Raw genomic sequence first — 24,357 nt, 5'->3', positions numbered from 1 at the left:
ATTTGTATTTCTCAAGGACCATGACATAATTACCTGACTCCTCCGCACAACACTTGCACCATGGCAACCATAACAAACTCCAATTGCATACCCACACTTACAGCAGGTTTATGAGGAAGTGTGGTTGACTGGAATACTCTGTATAATTACACTGGAGTTATTTTTTCATTGCTTAGTTGTGTACTTTATACATTTTCTTCTGCAAAACGACAACTCATAGGCATATATTGACCCGACTGACCTGTACCTTGCTCGAATGTTAGGCATACATATGTTTTTATGTACTTACATGTACAGTGACAGCATTTCGCTACACTCGCATTAACATCTGCTAACCATGTGTATGTGACAAATAAAATTTGATTTGATTTGAAATACCACTCTGTTCCTGAGACCTATAGGGCATCAGTTGCCCTGGTGACACAGAGGTAAGTACAGAGGCAGAGATTTATAGAGCCTTGTCAACAGTCACCATTTGAATCATCAAACTCCAAACTCCAAACCAAACTCTGCCAGAGCAAATGTTTATACAGCTTTGTCTGGCTGGACACTTTGCCTGGAGCCAATCCAACTGAGCCTCTTTGGTGTATAACAGGATTGATGGCACAGGGTTGAGTGAGAGTTCCCAAAGGACACTGACACTGTAAATGCCGTTATATTGATGGTTCTGCAGCTGATGAATATATTGGCCACTCCAAGGTGGGCTCCCGAGTGGCGCAAAGGTCAAAACCACTGCATAAGGGGCGTCAGGTAGCCTAGTGGTTAAAGCGTTGGGCTAGTAACCGAAAGGTTGCTGGATTGAATCCCCGAGCTAACAAGGCAAAAATCTCTCCTACCCCTGAACAGAACAGTTAACTCACTGTCCCCCGTCATTGTAAATAAGATTTTTTTCTTAACTGACTTGCCTAGTTAAGTAAAAGTTCAATTGAAATGTAACAAAAAAACAATCTCGGTACTAGAGTTGTCACTACAGACCCTGGTTTGATTCCAGGCTGTATCACAACAGCCATGATTGGGAGTCCCATAGGGTGGTGCACAATTGGCCCAGCATCGTCCAGGTTAGGGTTTGGCCGGGGTAGGCCATCATTGTGAATAAGAATTTGTTCTTAACTGACTTTCCTAGTTAAATAAAGGTTACATTAAAATACAGTAAAAAAAAAGGTCACACCTTGATTGTCACCTTCCTCTTGACTCTGACTCTCAGTGTACATTTGTCTTCTAGTCATCGTATGTACAGTTGAACTCGAATAAAGTCAAGACAGCCTCGCTTGAACCTTGAGTGTGTTTGTTTGCTAGGCTGTTCTCAAATGTGAAATTCAGCATGACTGTGAGAGTTTCCTTCTCCGGAGATGCAATTCATTTTACACTGTGCTTTCAAATAACAAAAATCTTGCCACTGTTACATTTTTCCAAGACATCTGCACTACCTTTGGGAACATGGAGGAGTCACAACTCAATCAGCAAAATATGTCTCTTGTCGTGATGACACCTAATTTAGCCACTGTTCAGTACCATGGTGACATAGATAAACATGTTCTTTGCCTTTGTCAATTTCAGGTTAGCTATTCGTTTGAAGATATTTTGCAGACATAACATGTCCTTTTCATCTACCGTAATAGCGGCAGTATAATTTTCCAAGTTTCCCACCACAAATGTATCCCTCTGTTGGCCAGTCCAAGAGTTACATTTCCCTTTCCTTCTAAACAGGAAACATCTGCAGTGGTGTGAAATGTGGACGTTAGGGATAAGTCGGATTCAACTCCATTATGATATGAACTGTCTCCCCTGATACAGAAATAAAAAGGTGGGAGGTGAAATCATACCTCTGCAAACAGAGCAATGCTAACAAAAGCAATCGTCATCCTAGTCAAATGGCACGAAGCAAAAACAGGTAAAAACAGAAATGGATAGAGATGGACCAAACCAAAATCATCTTCATTCACAATACATGTTCAACAAAATGTTGCTGAGTGATCTTGTCTTTATTTACTATGTTGTGTCTGATGGAATGATTGGTGCAAAGACTGCAATCAGATTTTCTCTGAGTAACAATAACAAACTATCTTAGTAGACAGAAAATATCCAGTTATCCTGATTTCTACACTATCCCCTGGCCCTGGTATAAGAATCCTTTGTCTTTATGCTCTGTAGGAGCATAAAGAATCTACTCAGCCATATAGTGCCCAGTCCCGTATGCCCATATAGCACGCAGGCAGCAACGTAGTGACGTAATGTAGTGACGCAATTGGGCTTATATTGCGCCAGTGGCCACAGTAGCCCTGCCTGCCTCATTGACTTGACTGCTGCACAGGACTGCACAGCTGCGCTCGTCAGGTCTAACGTGATGCTGTCAGACTGTGCGTGGCCCTTCCATCTTTGCATGAGCACAGGAGACGAAAGCTACGCAAAATAGGCCACACAGACACAGCCATATGAGCCAATGCTCTGTTCAGCCCTGTTTTTATGATCCCATACAACACAACATTCTTCTGTCTGACTGACAATTACAGCACACACTATTGCAAGAGGTTGTTGTTTTATATGCTGACAATTCCAAAGCATTTAGTCTTGAGTCAGAATCCAAATCTGTCGGTAGCAGTAAAATTAGTATAAATAATGAGGCGATCACCGTTTGGCCCTTCAGTTAGTGGCATGCCTATATCATGTCACAGTGAGTTTTTCTGAGATCCAAAACAAACCTATGTCTCATTGGGTGTGGTTACAGGATGATGACATTGCCATGGCAGTATGACAATCAACATTTACATTTAGCAGACGCTCTTATCAAGAGCAACTTACAGTAGTGAGTGCATAAAATGTCATTTGTACTGGTCCCCCATGGGAATTTAACCCACAACCCTAGTGCCATGCCCTACCAACTGAGCCACACAGGACTAATCAACACCTGCTGACTCAGATCTGTTTTGGGGACAAGGAGAGAAACAGATAACATGCATAGGCCTACTGTCATGAAATATTAGATAACATACAGGTAACTGACAAACTAAATGAAACACTTGAGTAAATATGGGATACAAAGTATGTTGAAAGCAGGTGTTTCCACACAGGTGTGGTTCTTGAGTTAATTAAGCAATTAACATCCCATCATTGCTTAGGGTCATGTATCAAAATGCCCAGAAGCCCATTATTTTGGCTACCGTGACTAGTAGAAAACATCTCAGTGATTTTGAAAGAGGGGTCTTAAAAGAGCATATGGGGTTTAAAGTGTGTGTGTGTCACCAGATCTCAACCCAATTGAACACTAAAGGGAGATTCTGGACTGGCGCCTGAGACAGCGTTTTCCACCAGCATCAACAAAACACCAAATGATGGAATTTCTCATGGAAGAACAGTGTCACATCCCACCAATAGAGTTCCAGAAACGTATACAATCTATGCCAAGGTGCATTGAAGCTGTTCTGGTGGCTCAATGCCCTATTAAGACAGTTACCTGTGGCATTATAATTAGATGACAATTGATATGAATATGTAATAGCTTAATTATTATTTATTGAACTGTGGTTTATTTATTTAACCTTTATTTAACTAGACAAGTCAGTTAAGAACATTAAGAACAAGTTCTTATTTACAATAACGGCCTAGGAACAGTGGGTTAACTGCCTTTTTCTGGGGCAGAACGACATATTTTTACCTTGTCAGCTCAGGGATTCAATCTAGCAACCTTTCAATTATTGGCCCAACGCTCTAACCACGAGGCTACCTGCCGTCCATTGACAACGTTTTTATTTTTTTGTATCTATGTCTTGTAGTAACTGGAAACTCAAATGGAAGCTGGACTGGAGTCGAAATAGTTAAGCGGGGACAGGAACAAATCACTATTGTGCTCGTGCACGGCGAATTGTAAGGATGTGAACGCGCACCAAGGTAGTCCCATTTGGTTCCCGGGGAGAGAGAACGGAGTGTGATAAACGAGAGAGAGGGACGCGGAAAGAGCAGGAGCGGTCCAGCGATCGGTGACAGCTTTTCACTCGAACCGTATAGAGACCAAATAATTGCTGCATTTGTCTTTTTTTGGTGAAGTTGTCGGATCAGAGGCTTTTTGTAGGGACAAGGGGATCTTTCTTCTGTATAGAGAGTATCATTCGGGATTCAGAATGTCGGGGAGCAGGGAGGAGGAGCGGCGGAAACTAGCTGACATCATTAACCACTGGAACGCCAACCGGCTCGACCTGTTCGAGATCAGCCAACCCACAGAGGTGAGTTCGTGGACCTTCCCCGAGTACAGGCCGCACCAGTCGGAAAAGAGACGATAATTCCCCAGTGCAGTGGGAACTAGCTGAGGGAAACGCGTCTGATGAATTATTAAACTGGCAACCAAACACGTTTGTTAACAAATACCTGTAGAGTACTGTTGAAATACAAAAATGAGTCTCAACAAAGTACCAAACCCACACCTTAGTTAATCGCAAACCAAACTCGAGAGCTAACCAACCTGTCAACCAGATAGCTAGCTTAATGTTTGAACGTTAGCTAGCTAGAAAGACGTCTCGAACCGGGTTTTCTTGCGTCAGTGGGTGGTGCACTAAAAGCAGCACGCTCGAGTTGTGGCGAGTGCATGCAATGCACGACGAGCTGCAACACAATTTGTCCAACAGATCGCGTAAACTTGCTACAATCATGTCAGCCACACTTAACTGTACTATTAGATCGCTAACGTTACCTAGCTAGCTAACAGTAGCATCTAAACAGACGCAATCCGACCGGCGTTAGTTAGCTAGCTGGAAAACACAGACTCCGTAGCTAGTTACAGACAATTCAGTTTTGTATTTGTGCAGTTATTTTGCTTGTTTTAGCTACATTCATTCAAATTATAGTTATACCTACACGTGAAACACGCACATAGATACCAACCCCGTCATATCGCTATATTTCCGTCTAAGCCTTCCTTATTTCACCACCGTGATGAGGGCTATCGGTAGCCGGCATCAAACTAAAACCACAGAAACCTAGAAAGATAAAACAACGGCGATTTGCTGGCTAGCTAGCTTAGATATCAGCTAACGTTATCAATGGTTGAGATGACGACCAAGCCATTTTGTATGCCACCAGGTCGTTTGGTAGGTCCAATAAACACTTTTCTACTATATACGAAATATGTGTTTACTAAGATAATGTCTAGTGTTTAGGCAATACTATTACTGTAGTGGGCAAAGTAAAATAGTGATTATGGCTTATCCTACTACTACATCTCTCGATATCACCAGATGGTTAGGCTAAATCCGTTTTAAAATGGTCTAAATACAGACCATCGATGATGGTTTGCTACCAATCTCTGTTCTAATCAAACTACTAAAATTAAACTTGGGTCTCATGCAGATATTTCTGCATCCAACTTGCACGTGGTTTTTGTCTGATGGGGTATTAGGTCTAGCTAAGATTTGGTGGACTGTGTGTGTGTGCTGTTTGCCACCCGTAGTCAAGTGTTTTTACGCGCGCAGGTATAAGCCAGCCACCCTCACCTCTGAGTTGCAAGTCAAAAGCATTGGGGGTAACCGGGGACCCCTCTCATCCGATGAATTAGCTTTGGACAGCAGGACCGCTTCAGGCCTATGGCTGACGTAACTAACTTGCTGCGGTGTTCTGGGAATCCTGCAGTCCTGAGTCAGTATGCCCCCTCTTATTTCTAGGTGCATTATTTTTGCATTTGCTTGAGCAAAATGTATTTAGTGTTGGTTTCATTATCATGTCTCACATGTAACATACACACTCCTCCCCCTTTAGTCATTGCTCCCCACACCCACAAGTTCAACCATAATGCATGACAATTTTCTGACAATTTAGAATTTTGTTTATTGCTTATGAGCTTGCCAACAAAATGTCAGGGATGTTGTCAGTTTTCGTTACCATAATGGAGGCCTTCTGAAAATGTTGTCATTTTTAGCCATGTGTGACAAGAGCTCCTTAAATCAAGATTTTTTTTGTTGTTGTATTGTTAATGACATCGTTTTATAGCATGACCCCGTGGCTGGTTATTTTAAAGCAGGCTGGCCAGTGTTTCTCTTCTTCCTCCCTCTGACTATGTCCTGTGGAATTCACTTCCTCTCATGACATTACCACACAATCATATATAGAAATTGGCAAATTGGGTTTGTTTGTAGTTTAAATGAAACTGCTGCTTTTCGGGCATACTGGTGGCTTGTGGATAGCAGGGGGAAAAACAATGGTTGTTGTCCTTACTCTTGATAAATGCTATAAGATATTCAACTGGTTGTAACTGCTGACCAAGTCGGTCTCCTTTGGAGTATGGACAAAATACCAGCAGTCTTAAGGGCTTGAATGTTAAAACAATCCAAGCAGCATTTTTCTTCTCCAATTCAGTATTGATCCTCATTAGTTGCAGGGCTTGAGAGAGGGTGGATGGAAACTTTTGACAGGCCCAAATCAACGCCCTGTGCATCACTGCGTCGTGTCAGAAGGTTGAGTCTGTCCGTGAGTAACCAGCTTTATTGCCGTCAGTGTTTCCGTTCTTCCCTGTGGAAGCCAGTGATTTGATTGTTGGCGTCAGTAGAACGGGTGCACTGTTTAGGCCCTATCACATCCCTCCTCGGACTTGCAATGTGTGACCACTGTGATCCTGCGAAGTGTGATTGTTTTAAACGGGGCCATCTGGGTTAAAGCTAGGTATGTCATCACTCTGGGTGGAATTAACCAGAAATGAAGCGCTATCCTCTTTTGGGTGGCACTGCTGCCAACTGAAATAAAGCACAGCTTGTTTTTTTGTTATATTTTGAATGGAAAGAGGACTGAGTCAGTGATCAGAGCAACATTACGTATAACCTAACTGACCGTCTGATCCTTTGATGTTTAGTCCTAGTTTGTTTTTAACCATGCTGCTGTGAAATCCCATGTTACCATATCTACTTTCGTCATCCCCCAGCAAAAGGCTGTGACGTCATGTGGCCGTGTTTGTTATTGTTCCGGGTCATCATGTATGACGGTGGAGAGCTTCTGGTCCTGCAGGTCTCCTCTCCAGCATGTGACTTGCCACTTGACTCACTATTGCCATGGCAACACCATACTAGTGATGAGCACAACACAGGACTTCTTGCTTTGTGCCCTATCAGCAAAGTGGACAAAGTCGATACCAACGGCGCATTATACATTCATCTCTACTGTGTCAATTCACTACAAGCTTTCATATTAACTGATACATCGGAGGTCGCGTGAAGGATTGTTTCATACAAAGCCCTATGATATGCTTCACTTTTGAGTGTATTGGATATCGTTATTCTCAGGGTTGTTTGTAATTGGAAAAGGAGAATGTGTCAACAAGATAAATACACACGGTCCACACACACTCCCCAGCTGGCATATGCTGCAGTTTGAATAGAAAATAGTTTGTCCACAAAATGTTGTCTTCACGCCATGCAGAGTAAAGTAGGCTACATAAAAAATGTAGCACAGAGGAAATGGACCTCTTTGTTACATCTGCCATTAGTGTGTTTGCATTACTGAGTGGCTCCCAGTACTTTAGTAGACCATCCATTCCACATGGGCTGACTGGTATGTGGTTTTATCACCCTAGATAAAAGAGCACAACTTCAGCAGATGGAGCCTGTCTTGCTTCATAGTCTTGAGATTAAATTGATCAAAGACGACGTGTTATTAGATTTGTCACACACCCATTTTCTTTACACTGTGTCATTTCAGGTTTACAATCTCCATGGAGATTCTTTCCCTGCATTTAAATATGTGCACACACAAGCTTTCTTGTGTGGGCGTTCGCTGTGTACTGTAATTACACCGTACACAGAATAGACCAGGTGATTTACAGTTCCCAACAGCTGTAATTTGTGATTTTATAATCCAGACAGTGGTAATCTGTGGGGACCTTGGAGTGGGCTTCCTGGGATTAACACATCCTGACTGTGCATTTGGCTCAGTCGTTCCCTCTGTGACTTTGTTTGTTGCTGCTCATACTGGCCAACACTTGGCTCCTCTTCATTGGGCCAAATTTATTATCCACTTAAAGTTGGAGACATGCATTGTAATATTTGATTACCACTGCGGGTGTTGTTGAACAGTTCACAAGATGACTAGACTGGTATTTGCTGAGCTATTGGAGCTATTGGCTTTTGATTTGAGGGGATGCTGAGGTTTGGACTAACACGTATCGTTCATCCTACAGTGTGTGTGTGTACTACTGTGTCTTGTCTCCTCCTCCATGAACAAATCTGTTCAACTCTCTGCTACTGGGAGAATGGAGCTGTAAGTGTGTTCCATGTCATGGCTCAAGGATGTGTGTGTGTGTGTGTGTGTAGCTGAGAAAGCTCTGTCAGAGTAATTGCTCCCACCCAGTTCATTAAGAATTGGGCCAAAGATCACAACCACATCTTGTCACTTACTGGCTTCAAATGGAATTATGGCCTTTATGTCTCATCTCCACACTGGCTATTACACATCCTAATCTATCAACTACACTGCCTGCTGCTGTATTATGTTGGGTGATCTAAATCAGCTGAATAACCAAAATGAGAACACATTTTCATGGATATAATTCTCAAATGGTGCTCTTTGGCTAATGGGTCACAGGATGTGGGGATGGTGACTCCCCCTTCCAGGGCACATTGAAAACACCTGGTATCATATGTGGATCTCTCTCTCATACGTACACAAGTGCCCTGATTAGTAGGCTCAGCAGAGAGGTGGTGGTGGTCTCTGCTGTAGGAGAGGCCTGGCCTTGGCTTGTCAGTCCCATTAATCCTCAGAGGCCTGACGGTCGTTCCAGTCCGCCTCTACCCTTTCCTCACTCGACCACACAGCCCATCTAGCCCCCTGATATGGTTGTTCCTTCAGTCACTCAGAGCCAGACTCAGGCCTGTAGGCCTTTGTGACCTCACACGATCAGATCATTTTGGGCTGATGACTTGTCTGTTTTGGTATTTACAATCAATAGAGATCTGCCCCACAACCTGGTATTTTCTTCCACTCTCTCTTCTGACTGGAGGAAATTTACATTTGCAGGCCCGGTGTCTGATATCAGGCTTATTGTTGCAGGACTTTTCTCATGTGAAAAAACATCATCATCTGATCGTGTTGCGTTGAGTCTGCTTAGCTAGGGGTAATTGAAACCTACCTCAGCCGCCCCTTGTCCTTTAGTTACAGGGAATGTCTCCTTCCATTTGAACAAAATGTCTTCATGTTTCTGTCTGCCAAATAGTTTGTGGTCGTCTTTCATATTCCCGGAATGGTGTCTTTTTGTTTAGTACAGCCTGTCAGTGGCCGGGGTGGTGGGTGGAATGTCTCTCATGCATGTTTATGAGCAACAGACCGATGCTAGAGTAGCATGGGAACTGCTGCCGCTGCCAAGGAAGCTTTTAGAATGACCCTGGCATGAACTTAGACCTCCTACAGTAGGTGACTCCTGCCGAGCTGCTCCCTTCAATGGTGTCTGGTGATCATTGCCTAGTTGAGTGAAAACATGCATATCCCTTGTACAGGACTCTCCTAAATACTTCTGGAGAATATTGTAACATAAACAGATTAGCACAATCTTCGGGGATAGGTGTAGCCTAATACTCCGGTCCAGTCCACACATTATCCAGATGATTACGTGGCTGCCCTCCCGTTTAGTTTGAGTGATGGTCACATTAGGGACCAACCTTCTAGCTTTGAAAGCACACACAAATCCCTAGAACTGTGAAAGGTGAAGACACATTAAACCTCCATTTTCTCCTATGATGAGGAACAGAAGGCAGGAGGAGAGAGCGATTTTAGAGACGGCAGGACTTCCTCTCCTCATTTTCAACCTGCTGGGAGAGCGCCTTCCTGGCAGAGCCAGCCTAATGCACGTGCTGTTCACTTCCTAATGTCCAAGTGGTGCTTCACTGATAAATTAGATATCCCAGTTGAATGGCCATGGTACTGTGCACAATGTAGCCTATACATTAACCTTGTTGTGGTACTTGTACGCATACATACATTTATTTAATTTCTTTCTCAGTATGACGAGCAATGAGTGAATGTTCAGCTGGTTGTCTTTTGTCTTCCTGATTGGCTTTGAGTTTCCTCCTGAATAATGATCTATTCTCAGGTTGTTTCCCTTTGATTAGGAATGCTGCATGCCTGTGTATCTCAGAGCTTCCTGGAACTATGACATCATCAAACCCCTTTTTGTATGCCTTATGGTACTGTATGTCCTGCTCAGACTCTTTGATGCTGCCTTTGGCAGTGCCGGCGACTCATCTCTGACCTACTCTGATCAAGCCAACTCTCGTCAAAGGCATCTATTCAAGTATGTTAATGATGGTGGGTGGCATCATATCCCAGTAGAGTTAAAACAATTTTTTTATAGCAAGATATTGTAGTTTTGATCAGTCAACAAAAGCATGTTACATTCTGGAAGCGGCAGAAACTCCAGCCGTCTAGTGGAGCCCGGCTCAGAAGATGAAGGGGGGAGTAGGCGTTTGCATGTGCAGTGTCATCACATATTATACTTACACAAGTGCTTAGCCAAGCGCTGTGCTCTTTGTCATGTCTGTCTGGCCGACCCAGGTTAGTGAGCATCTCTATTTGTGTATGTGGGAAAAACCTGAGCATGGCCTCTGTTGCAACTAGCCTTGGCCTAATCGCTGACACAGGAAAGTCTTCACTCTAGCACACTGTTGGAGGGGGGGGTTGAGCTGAGAGGGGGGTCTGCTAAGTTGGCCCTCTGTTTGCTGCGGACAGGGAAGAAAAGCACAGCCATCCTGTGGGAGGGGGAGGGGTTAAGGGGGTGGTCAGAGAGGGGAACGGTGGGGGAGGTTGTGTTTGTGCCTTGAGCGGACAGCGAGCTGGGTTGGAGATAAAGCTGGAATAAGGCCCCCCCCCCATATCTCCTCTCTCCCTTGTGGCCCCTGGGTGACCAAACTAGCCCTCCTGTCCCCCTGGCTGGTAAAGGCCTGTTAGATCACAGACTGAGGTTAGGGAGAAATGAGGGGGAGGTTGGGATGAATAGCACTGTAGCATCCTGCAGACAAGTCACACAGGATTGTTTTGTAAACATTTGGTGAACCCTAATCTAAGTCTAAATATCTTTCAGTGAGAAGTAGTTTGGATATAATAACTTACAGGCTTTTAAATGTCCATTTCACAATGTTTGGCCGGTTGATAATTGGGTGTGGGAATATTCTGCCTGAAGCAGCCTCGCCCTGAATCTCCAAAAATGTAGACTGGGAACATCTGCTGCTTCTCATATGGGTCCCTGGCGTACCTTCTCCTCTCCTTTTTAATAATTTCAGCGCTCGGCTCGACCTGACCCCACCTTGCTGCTGCCTGTGTGGTGGGGCTGGGCTGGACAAGGAGGATGATTTGGCAGGCTGAGGGGGGCCTCTCTTGGAGTCTACTACCAGAGCACTTTCACCTTGTCCCACCTCTCCGACCCACACCCCTGTAGGCCTCAAGCAGGGGAACACCACAGACTGACCGGGCCTGGTCGACTGTAATAATAATAATACTGTTGCCAAGCAGACAATGGCTGCCTGAAGGATGACCGCTGTGGCCGAGGCTTCCCTAAACACAGCTCCACCCTCATGTTTGTTGACTTAACTGTCAGAAAAATGCCTTCAAGAGAGACTTCCTCCTTTGCACACACGTTTTCTTTCCCCCTTGTTTGAATTGCCGGGCCAATTCTGAACATTGGAACTGGAACAGCCCTAGTTAGCAGTAGTCTGGGGCTGTGTTGTGTGCCAGGATTGGAACATGGAGGCCAGGACAAGAGGGGAGGAGAGGCCTGGTGGCGTTGAGTGACTGACCTCTCTGCCACTCCCTGACGCGGGTTGGGCCCAGATGTGTGATCTAGCTGGCCACTGTGGTGTGTGGTTATGAGGGTCTGGGGTCCAGTCTGTGTAAGGATGTGGTCAGCTCCCAGACGTCTCCCATCAGGCCCACGTGTTTGGTGGTGGGTGGCTGTGGAGACTCCCGACACACACACACACACACACACACACATAGTCATCTGACAGAAAATGTGTTCCAAATGAGACAGGCGGTCTGGCTCGCGCTTTGAGGGAGTTGATAGTATTTGGTAGGGCTGAGAATTGGGTGGACTGGGCATGCCTTCATGGTTACACTACACCTGGCTGTGGTTGCTATGGACACAGAAGCCTGCATAGGTGTCCTAAATTGGCCTGACTCTCTAAGGACTGACTGGCCTCTGACTTCATAGTGCGAGGTTCAGGTGAATTTTGTAGAGAATTGCTTTCTCCCACTCTGATAATTGGATAATGTTCGTCAGCACATTCTTACATTTTTTTTCCATTGTACCAAAGTCACCTCTCCAAGTGGATGGTGCTCTGTTGCATAATTCAGTGTATGCCCCTGTAAAACAACACATTTCACTGCACCTATCTGGTGTATGTGACATAAAACATCTTGTTTTTCATTGTGTGTGTCACATTTCTCGTCTCCACACACAGGAGGACCTTTAGAACACGCACACTAACGTCACACACACACATTGTGCGGAAAGCACTCTGACATGCAACCTGCGTGTGAGAGAATCTATACATTGTAATCATACAGTGCTGTGTTGCACAACCACCCAATATTTCACAGGGAGGGTTTACATAAAGCCATTATCCAGCTTTAAACATCTATTGATTTCCAACGGAACATTTTATTTATTTATTTATTTTTGGCCAGAGACGGTAGTACAGAAATGCAGGTATTGTTAAAATTACAGGGCTGTGTGTCGTCAACCCCATCCCATGTGATGGGACCTCAGAAGCACACAACAGCCCCTGTTACTTACGCAGCCAGACCAATACCGGCTCTACTCCCTCTGTCATATGATCATTCTTGAAATACTAGTGGGGGGGGGCAACAGTAAGACATTGAGTTACACAAGTGGAAGCCTCCATCTATAATGAACCATGGGACTGCAGTGCAGAACTGCAGTTTTATTAAAATAAAAATGAAGCACCTTGTTTCACTCTGGTCAAAAGGGAGTTTGTGTGCGCTAGCCCGTCAGTGTGCGAGCCGTCGAAGAAGACTGAATAACGCGCCTATGAGGAACAACCTTGAGTCCTGTCCTGGAACTCGCCTGCTCTTCTCACTGGGCTCCGTTAGGAGAGTCAGGAACTTCTTTTGGCAGATACAACACTATTTATCAAGGGAGGAGAAACAAAAAAAATAAGCCTCACCCTTTTTTATTTTCTTCAACCCTTCAATAATGGTTCATCTGCAGGGCCTGTTTTGAGCTCTCAGGGATAGTATAACCCACATTCCCGCTCAGCCACAACAGCCAACCATGTGACCTGCCAGGCTCAGAACCCTGTCCCCATTCATCCAAACCTAATCAATGGCTTTTTCGCAAGCACTCAGTGTGTGGGTGTCCCTTTCACCGTTCTTACGTCTGGGGTTTGCACCCATCCAACTCTGCTTAGTCAGTGGTGCCTTCAGAGAGGAGCCCTGTTTCTGTGTACCACAGAGGGAATGCCGTTCTGCTGTCTCCTCAGCCAGGACGGGGCCATTTTAAGAGGCAGTATCCCTCCCTAAACGGTCTGTGTTATTGAAGCGGCAGACGGGCCCATCTCCCCCTGCGATTTACTGCCGTCTCTGTACACAGTGGACACTTTACACAAGGCCACTGGGCCTGATGATAAGACCTCACAACCAGGAAGTAAATTACCCAGCCCCCTTGGGGGACAGTAAATACTGGACCCCCCCCCCATAACAATGCGTCCACAGTTGGGCTCTCGCATAACCTTGATCTGGCTGTTTATCAATGCTGTTAAGTGTTTTCCACGATTGATTTGCAGTGTTGCCTGGCGTCAGGGGATTTATGTCATGCCCCAGGTCCTCACTCCATCCCCCTCCCACAATGCTCCAAACGGAACAGACTGGGCACACCTGGGACACAGGAGATGCACTCATCTGGAGAGTCAGAGATTTGCTATAGAGCAGTGTTCTTCAGTCTGTTTCCTGGGGACTTATGTTCCTGTCCAGCACTAACAAGGATACTGCTGCTTAATAGTAATGTGGGGATAACTCTACAGTTACATGTCGCAATATTATTTTTGGTTGATATTACAGGGTTGCGTTAATACAGAATTGTGCGTTATTCACCTTCCATGACCCCGGCCAAAGCGATGTTTGGTAGGCTACTTGCCTACATGAGATTTCAGAACTTTTAAAACCATGACCAGAGAGACTGTCAAAGAATACAGCAAATAGCATCATTTTGAATGGTCATCCAAATCTGAATTCCTGACCTGAAGATCACTCTGATCACTTCATTGTTTTTCTCCAGAGTTCCTAGTTGCCTTGAAAGCACCATGACCATCAGATGCAGGTACTATCAGTCCACTAAAATAAAAAAATTATTTCAATTTTTTTTTGTTGATATTTGCTCAGCTGTGCCTTGCAAGTGCTACACCAACTGATCTATTTTGTTCTCAAAATTGGCGTTTTGAAATACAATATCGTCGGAGAAGACCAATATTGTCTAGACGGGCAAAATGAATTAGATCTACTGCACTAACCTCATTCCTTCAGAACTGTTTTTATTAGGTTCAAAACAAACTCTGAGCGCAAGATCTCTGCTTGCTTTTTGACTGCGAAAGTGACCTTGACTCCGAGGTTGGTGATCACTGCACTAATGTATTGTGTGAAGGAAAGCTACAGTTGCAACGCTCCTGATCGCTCTATTGAAGCCGAACACACTGACTTTCAATATAAAACACAAGTCAAATGTTTTATATTTTCTTGTTCTGTGTCTTGAAAATGCAGATTTCTGAACGCTAACCTGACCCCTGTATTACCTCGACATTTGACTCCTATGTATGGATTTGTAGCGCTAGTCAGCTGTACCTGCGCCAAATCTCTGTTTCCTTCCTTTAGCTTCTTCTCTATCTTCTTAAATAGTGAGCCGACCTGTTTTCAGCACTTGTTTCAAAACTAATTTTCTCATGCTCTCTCGTCACTCTGCAGCAGGCGGTGAGCAATATGTTTAGAACATCAAATCGCAATACATATCGTATCAGCACTAATGCTGTATGTATAAAGGAGGGGCATAGATACTCTCCATAGCGGGGAAGGAGAGCAGCAGTTTACAACACACCACATCCATAAGAGATGAGAAATTGGAAATGAAGACCATTGCCTTATGTTAAGTGGGTGTGTAGGAGGGGATTCGTTCCAGTGTAATGAAGGCTATTAAAGCTCTATGATTTAAGTGTGTATTAATAGACTGGTAGGTGTTGTCTGGGTGTGGCATTAGTTTCGACAGAGGAGAATGTGAAGAAGCCCACAAACATAAACTTCAAGTAGTGTGATGTCCTTTTCCCCTCCAGTTCCTCTGAAATCCCCCTTCAGGTCTTAAGTCGAAAAATATTTACTTAGAAAGGGGAATCCTAATTTGCCCGCTTCTGGCTGAGCTGTTCCAATAAGGTGGTAATGCCTCACAGCGTGTTTAATAAGGCAGGTCAGATGAATAACCCAGAGTCCTGGGGAGATGACCGAATGCTGCTGGAATCCATATTGAACAGGCACCTGTGAAAGGCCCTCTTATCAGATGGGCTGTCATCAGCCACAAAGCACTATTTAAAATGCCTCCAGCTCCAAGTCTCCTATCTTAATGAACCTTTCCCTCTGACGACTGAAGGGGTGACTGACATTGGTGGCACCTGCCAAGTTTGGTTGATGGGGCCAGCAGACCTCCAGACCCAGGTCTCCTTTGAGTCTTGACCCAGGACAGAGCTTCGCTCCTGGGACTCCCTTGTGGTGGAGGTCTGAGACTTGACGCCTTACCTGCCAGAGAGCCATATCCTCAAGCTGCTGCAAAGCTCTGGTTTTTACTGACATCTTCAAAAGCTGCAGTGTTGTCTAATGCCCAACGGAGTCCTCTCAAAACCTCAAGAGAACATGTGCTTTTTAGCTGTAGAATTCATACAGCAGAGCTTTCAACAACATTGACTTTGAGGTGAAAGCATTAAAGTTAATCTCACATTTAGTCTTTCCTCCATATTAAATTCAAATAAAACAAAAGGCCTGGTTTTGTGAGTTTAGGCTTCATACTTGTCTCCATGCTTTATGATGGGAATACTGTAGTAGTTTGAATTCCTCTTGATAGTAAAAGTATTGGTATTTTTGCTGTTGGAACATGTCAGTCAGTCTAGCTCAGTGGGCCTCTAACTGTATAGCTAAGGGGGTATAGTCAGTGCAGGTGTGCATATCTCAGCTGGCCCCACCTGGTACACATGGACACTGTATTCTTAGAAATAGGCCATGGAGCTCATTTTAAAATGCATACCAGGTTTTTTTTATTTTTTATCAGCCAAGCTTGATTTGTATCTGGATGTTTACTCAATATGGCACCACACCCCAATCTAGAGATGGAATCTGTAATAAAGGCTGTTCTCGCAGTAACTTTCTTCATTCACTCTCTCTCTGGAGAGGAGGATGTGGCTGTGTTCTGGCCTCTTGCCCTGCCGTGTGTTTTCTCCACGGCCCTTCAGGGGCGGTGGTCCAGCGCAGGCTGCAGCTGGGAATCTGTCTTTTATTACCGGAGAGGGAGAGATTCTTTGTTTAACTAAGCACTGCAGAGGGCCTAATGGCATTTCAGCCCGTCTTTTGAGTGATGTGCTATTCTCGCCTTAATGGTGACGACCTGCTCTTAACTCCGGCGGAAGTAGGTCCCCTTCAGACTTCACGGTGTTAAAGGAAAGTGGGAGTGAAGGTCGAAGTTTAAGGAGGCATAGAGTGTAACGTGGAGTCTTAATATGGACTGGGAGGGGGACTGACTGGCTGGGTGGTGTTACTTGTGGCTTTCAGCTCTCCCCTCTTGCCTTTCACAACCACCACCGCAGCTGCTGTGGTTACGACCAGTCCTAGTGTCTAACCACCACGAGCCTCCCAGAGGAGTTATTTAGTAAGACACTCCTGTATGGCTGCGTCTGAGGCTGTAAATCCACTAGGCACGTCCAAAACGAGACCCTATTGGCTGTGGGAACAAGGCAGAGAGGACCTTTTCGAGAAGACCTGACAGGCCTATCAGTCCTCCATTACATCTTATCTTTGCCTGGTCCCTGTGTGAGTTGGAGGGGGAAGGTATTCAGGACACCTGGTTTGTGTTCCTAACTGGTTGTCTATAGAGCTGATAGTGGAGGGGGATGTACGGTCAGTCTAGGGAAGGTGTTGCAGGGTCTGCTGTTCTCAGACTGATAAGAGCTACTCTGAGGTCATGACCCCTGTGTTGGTACATTATCTCCATTGAGGGTTGGTTGTAGCCTACTTTTCCCCCCCAGACCTGGACTGATAGCAGTGTGTTTTTGTCCCCAGTGTGTCTGTGTCCCCTGCCTGGAAGCTTTAATAGATCAGTTTCTGTTTATTAGATTGTAATGTTCCAAATGGACTTGAAGATTAGATTGCTAAAAAGGCATTTCATCTCCTGATTGTGGTTCTGTCAAACGGAGGCCATGGAACGGTTTCACTGTCACCGTTTTGCTTCGGGTTTTTGGCAGCACCTCAGAATTGTGCAAGCTGGGCTATGTGACAGAATCCGTCGAGTGACATTACCGCAACCTTTTGTCAGACTTCGTAGTGGGTTGTGCGACGCTGTTCTCTGACGCACGGTGACATGTTGTCGTATGGTGTCTAGTGTGTTATCTCCTTTCGTTCGACTTTCCCTGACTGACCCTGCAGTTATTGAGTTATTGTTAGCTAGCATTGGGGTGCTAGTTAGCATTAAACGTATCTTATAAAAACAATCTTAACATAATCACTAGTTAAACTAGTAATATCAACCATGTGTAGTTATCTAGCTTGTCCTGCGTTGAATATAATCAATGAGCTGACAATTTATCATTGAATCATAGCCTACTTCGCCAAACGGGTGATTTAACAAGCGCATTCGCGAATAAAGCACTGTCGTTGCACCAATGTGTACCTAACCATAAACATCAACACCTTTCTTAAAATCAATACACAAGTATATATTTTTAAACCTGCATATTTAGTTAATATTGCCTGCTAACATGAATTTCTTTTAACGAGGATAATTGTGTCACTTATCTTGCTTTCTGTGCAACAGAGGACGGGTATATGCAGCAGTTTGGGCCGCCTGGCTCGTTGCGAACTGTGTGAAGACGATTTCTTCCTGACAAAGACTGCGAACTTCGCCAAACAGGATGATTTAACAAAAGAGCATTTGCAAATAAAGCACAATCGTAACACGAATGTACCTAACCATAAACATCAATGCCTTTCTTAAAATCAATACACAGAAGTATATCTTTTTAAACCTGCATATTTAGTTAAAATAAATACATGTTAGCAAGCAATATTTTTGCACTTCTCTTGCTTTCATTGCTCGCAGAGTCCGGGTATATGCAACAGTTTGGGCCGCCTGGCTCAATGCGAACTAATTTGCCAGAATTTTACGTAATTATGACAACATTGAAGGTTGTGCATGTAACAGCAATATTTAGACTTAGGGATGCCACCCGTTAGATAAAATACAGAACGGTTCCGTATTTCACTGAAAGAATAAACATCTTGTTTTCGAGATGATAGTTTCCGGAATCAACCATATTTATGACCTAAGGCTCATATTTCTGTGTGCTAATATTATTATTATTTATTATTATTATTAAGTCTGATTTGATAGCGCAGTCTGACTGAGCGGTGGTAGGCAGCAGCAGGCTCGGCTCGTAAGCATTCATTAAAACAGCACTTTCGTGCGTTTTGCCAGCAGCTCTTCACTGTGCTTCAAGCATTGCGCTGTTTCAAGCCTATCAACTCCCGAGATTAGGCTGGCAATACTAAAGTACCCATTAGGACATCCAAAAGTCAAAGGAAAACTTAAATACAAATGGTATAGAGAGAAATAGTCCTATAATAACTACAACCTAAAACTTCTTACCTGGGAATATTGAAGACTCATGTTTAAAGGAACCACCAGCTTTCATATGTTCTCATGTTCTGAGCAAGGAACTTAAACGTTAGTTTTTTTACACGGCACATATTGCACTTTCTTCTCCAACACTTTTATTTTTGCATTATTTAAACCAAATTGAACATGTTTCATTATTTATTTGAGACTAAATTGATTTTATCGATGTATTATGTTAAAATAAAATGGTTCATTGTTTATTCAGTATTGTAATTGTCATTATTACAAATAAATATATATATATATATATATATATAAAATCGGCCGATTTTAATCGGTGTTGAAAAATCATAAACGCTCGACTTCTATTCAGGACTGTGTCTGTCAGACCAACTGCCTGATAGTGCCCATGTACTGGCAAACTCCAAGCGGGCTGTCATGTACCTTTTTACTGAGGAGTGGATTCTGTCTGGCCAATCTACCATAAAGGTCTGAATGGTGGAGTGCAACAGAATAGTGTTGTTAGTTCCAAACTTCTTCCATTTAAGAATGATGACCACAGTGTTATCGAGGACCTTCAATGCTACAGAAATTTGTTGGCCCCAGATCTGTTCCTCGACACAATCCTGTCTCGGAGCTCTACGGACAATTCCTTCGACCTCATGGCTTGGTTTTTGCACTGCCTTACACTGTCAACTGTGGGGCCTTTATATAGACAGGTTTGTGTGCCTTTCCAAGTCATGCCCAATCAGTTGAATTTACCACAGGTGGACTCCAAGTTGTAGAAACATCTCAAGGATGATCAATGAAAACAGGATGCACCTAAGCTCAATTTCGAGTCTCATAGCAAAGGGTCTGAATACTAATGTATTCAATAAATAAAAAAAAAACCTTTTTTGCTTTGTCATTATTGGGTATTGTGTGTAGTTGGAGAATGGGGGGTTTAAAAAAATATATTCTAGAATAAGGCTGTAAAGTAACAATGGAAAAAGTAAAGGGGTCTGACTAGTTTCCGAATGCACTGTATTACACCCCTCTCTGTCTGGAGAATGTGGCTGCCAACTCGCTGGGTAGTTAAAAGCCCTGCTTTAGCTCAGCAATAATTACTGTTCTCAGATCAGTCTGACGTGGGAGGAGGGCTCTTCAAATACCAGAATAGCAGGGTTGGCCTGCCTTCTTGGATTTAAAGATGTGTGTAAAATGAGCTTTATCACTTACCTTGGTGTAAATGCACTGGATTAAAAAGACAAGCTAGTTCTATGTGCTGAACTTTGGAAATGACAACAAAAAGTTATTTTGGACCCATTAATTTTATATTTGGTCTATTATGCCCAACTTCTGTATTTAAGTCTTCTGTTGTTAAAGTCAAAATAAGCCTCCTGAGACTCGCTAAGTGCATGATTTTATTTAAATTTTTATACAGGAACACTGTCATAATCCTGAGTCAGTTTCAGAGTTCAGCCCCCCCCCTCTCCCAATCCCCATTGTACTGTACTGCAGAGAGAGAGAGAGAGATCAGTGCACCTCAAACCAACTGGGCTGACTTTATAAGGTACTGCCCCAAGAGAGCGAGAGCAGCCTCACCAGGGGTAGCGCATCAGGGTGAAAGGGGGACCAGAGAAAAGTAGCGAAGGAGAGTAGAGCGCAAGAGTAGGAGAGACTGAAAGAGTAGGAGATGGCTCCCAACCATCCAAGCTTGTCGGCTGTCTTGAACTCAATCATTAACCTCTCTTTCACCTCCCCCCTATGCCCTCTAACCTGTTTAGTCATCCATGGCTCTAACCATAGGGTTTAGTCATCCATCCCTCCCCCCTCTCTAACCATAGGGTTTAGTCATCCATTCCCCCTCTAACCATAGGGTTTAGTCATCCATTCCTCCCCCTCTCTAACCATAGGGTTTAGTCATCCATTCCCCCCCTCTCTAACTAACCATAACCATAGGGTTTAGTCATCCATCCAACCATAGGGTTTAGTCATCCATTCCCCCCTCTAACCATAGGGTTTAGTCATCCATTCCCCTAACCATAGGGTTTAGTCATCCATTCTAACCATAGGGTTTAGTCATCCATTCCTCCCCCTCTCTAACCATAGGGTTTAGTCATCCATTCCCCCCCTCTCTAACCATAGGGTTTAGTCATCCATTTCCCCCTTTAGGGTTTAGTCATCCATTTCCCCCTCTCTAACCATAGGGTTTAACCATAGGGTTTAGTCATCCATTTCCCTCCCATCCATCCCCATAGGGTTTAGTCATCCATTTCCCCCTCTCTAACCATAGGGTTTAGTCATCCATTCCTAACCATAGGGTTTAGTCCCATTCCCCCTCTCTAACCATAGGGTTTAGTCATCCATTCCCCCCTCTCTAACCATAGGGTTTAGTCATCCATTCCCCCCCCTCTCTAACCATAGGGTTTAGTCATCCATCCCCCATAGGGTTTAGTCATCCATCTCTAACCATAGGGTTTAGTCATCCATTCCTCCCCCTCTCTAACCATAGGGTTTAGTCATCCATTCCCCCCCTCTCTAACCATAGGGTTTAGTCATCCATCCCTCCCCCCCTCTCTAACCATAGGGTTTAGTCATCCATTCCTCTGTTTCCTGGATTAAGACCGTGACTGCAAGGATATAATGAGGTATGATGTCAGAGACCCTGTCGATCCATCTCTCCCTCCTAGCATGGTTCTGATCTCTTTTGAGGCGATTGGAGAGTTAGCCACTTGAAGTCCTCTTGAATTAAGTTTATCCTAGATGCAGATCGTTCTGCAGCCCCCCCCCCCCGCATATGGTTAGAGGCGGTCAAGTCATAACGATTAGAAGCTTTGCTTTGACATACTTACTGTGAGGCAGCTTCGGGACTAAAATAACACGGCAACAAAACGAGATGAATGACCGTAAATCACCTGACCTGCTACTTTTCAGATCCCTTTGTAACAACCCTTAAGATGGCTCCATGTTTGAATGGACTACAACCATAAGTTCGTTTTGGCAGCTCTTATCATCGTAGTGTAAATAGTTAAAGACTTCGTAGAGTGGGGATTAATTCAAACACTGACTAACATTGTTGTAGGAGTGTAACTGGGTCAAAGTCAGTCACAGCCACACAGCTTTGTGAAGTGTTGCAGAGTGAGAGGGACATGTCAGTCAACAGGGCATGGCCGGGACTTTTATGGTGCTGACTGGCTGTGAATTGGGGAGGTGGGCGACTGTTTGCTGATTGTCTTTAGCCTAACCTTGGTCCCAGAGTGAGTGAGCGCTCTTATCACTGGGCCCTTCCTGGGGTAGATAGTGTGTGGGGAGATGTTGACTGGACTGACTGGATGCCCTCTGAGCTGCCTTGTTGTTCTGGCTTGGGGAATGCTGTGGAGATGCTGGGCCACATTCGGTAAGTCAACGCTATGAAACACTACGGTTAGAAATGGAACTGACGTGGGCGGAGTTCTACATCAAATATTTGTCTGATCGGTGCACAACATTGTGCCCTGCTGAACACCAGGCCATTCTGGCCTCAGTTTGACTCTAGCAGACAGGTGCTAATGGAAAGGCTCATTGGGTTGATTGGGGTCATACTGGGAGCCTGCTGTGCCACCCTGCTGGAACTCTGTTATGGTAATCACACAGCAGCAGCTTCTAATGAACCAAGACACACTCTCACTCTGTGCTGATTGGTCACATATAGTTATTTACTCCCTTGATGTTTCCCCTTGTCAAAATGTGGTCGGCATACCTCGTTGTTTTGAAGGAAAAGGCACACAGATGGTTGTATGTCCGGTCATGGTTCTTGGTACTGCATGGTTTGAGTTCTGACTGTGACCCAGCAAGCTCCTCAGGCTTATGTCTTACATGTTGCTGCTGTCGTCAGTTACAAACCTTCTGAAAGACCATAGTCCAAACCCCATGGTTCTGAAGTTAGACGATTAACTCTGAGAATTGAGCATGTTTAGTGTGACTGGAATGTCGTCACGGGCATGATCAAAAAGTGGTCACTGCTCAATATAACCCTGGCGCTGAGAACGGTGCTAACTTCCAACGTCAACTGACAAGCTAACAAGTGGCTGCAAGTTTGTGAGTGAAAACATGGGCTTTTTCTAAGTGAAATCCGCTGAATAGAAAACACAATACTGACATGTATACTCATTTATTTTAGTATTTGATTTATTTTGTACTTTTTACCCCATTTGATCCCAGTTTCATGATATCCAATTGGTAGACTTGTCCCTTCGCTGCACCTCCCGTACGGAGCCAGGAGAGGCGAAGGTCGAGAGCCATGCGTCCTCCGAAACACGACCCTGCCAAACCCTCCCGTAACCCGGACGACTCTGGACTAATTGTGAGCTGCTTCATGGGTCTCCCGGTCACGGCCGGCTGTGAAACTACAGACCCGGGACCGAACCAGTGTCTGTAGTCACGCCTCAAGCCTTAGACTGCTGCGCCACTCACGAGGCTTGACTAAACATCTTTATTTACAAAGCTAACAGACTGATTTTCAATATCCATCCTCCGTGAAGACAATCTGTTCCTGTTTTTGTGTTTCTGAGTCTTTCCCTTTAAATCTCCATAGAAACGTCCCCTCAACGTAGCTTGAACACCAATATAGCCAATGAAAGCCAAAAATCTGATAATGAAAATGACTAAGGTATCAAGTTGATTTTGATTGGTCCACAAGTAAAAAGAGCTGACAGGTAACGTCTTAAAAATAACTTTGGGAAGTGATATTGAGTACCACCTCCCGACGCCGAATATGAGTGTGCGGTCTAAACGAGCAACGGTCGGAAAATGTATGAATTCAGTGCATTGTTCGTTTTTTGTGTTATCGCCTAGGCTTATATGTTCGGGTCTATTTTCAAAGTAAGAGAACATTCAACTTTACATTTAAACTGTCTTCTCTTGAGATTGAAGTATTTTACTGCAACATATTAATTGCCATAATTATGTTTGCTCCTCAAATTATAATTTAAAAAAATTAAAACCGAAAAATGAAGTAAATAGCCCAAATGATCTTTTACAACTGACCAAATTATTTATTCTTAAAGAATCAGTCTGCTGATTTCCACAGGCTTCAAGCTTCTGTTTAAGAGGCATTTTCTCAGCTATCTGCAATCCAGGTATGATTGAAGAACGTAGCAGGTGTTAATCATGGGCTTTGCTACATTGCGAGCAGCAGTCGACTACTCCGTTGTCAACACTTTGATCAAATCAGCAGACCTGTTATTTTCAAATATATTGATCTAGATGTATCGTTAGCTTTCAAAACAATCCAATCCGCTTTCTTTTATCATATCTTGGACCAGAGTGAGGCTCTCTGTCCACTAGCCTGCCTGTTGTTCCTGCAGTGAGGAGGATTCACCATCTTCATCGAATGTGTTCATAATTTATCTGCAGAGAATCGCCAACAAGCCCACTCTCTCTAACTGATGCGATTTGGTAGGCTGCTTTAATGTCACTGTCTGGCAAGTCCTGATGGACTAAATATGGAAAATGCAAACAAGATTTTTTTAGTGTACTTGTCCCAATGTGATACCGTGGATATA

The 24,357-nt window shown here is 44.1% G+C and overlaps 1 protein-coding gene across 13 annotated transcripts in view; it reads left to right on the top strand.

Moving 5' to 3' along the window:
- The first annotated feature begins 3,883 nt into the window (after positions 1–3,883).
- Positions 3,884–24,357, top strand: part of LOC135557576 (afadin-like) — a 127,564-nt gene continuing 107,090 nt past the window's right edge. For all 13 annotated transcript variants that reach the window (XM_064990987.1, XM_064990985.1, XM_064990983.1 and 10 more), the window contains exon 1: positions 3,884–4,217. In XM_064990987.1, the coding sequence (XP_064847059.1) occupies positions 4,116–4,217 (102 nt within the window). In that variant the 5' untranslated portion in view covers positions 3,884–4,115. The remainder of the gene's footprint in view (positions 4,218–24,357) is intronic.

This window comes from Oncorhynchus masou, chromosome 16 (assembly GCF_036934945.1).
Source record: "Oncorhynchus masou masou isolate Uvic2021 chromosome 16, UVic_Omas_1.1, whole genome shotgun sequence".
Taxonomy (NCBI): Eukaryota; Metazoa; Chordata; class Actinopteri; order Salmoniformes; family Salmonidae; genus Oncorhynchus; species Oncorhynchus masou.
This window is presented reverse-complemented; position numbering and strand designations above follow the sequence as displayed.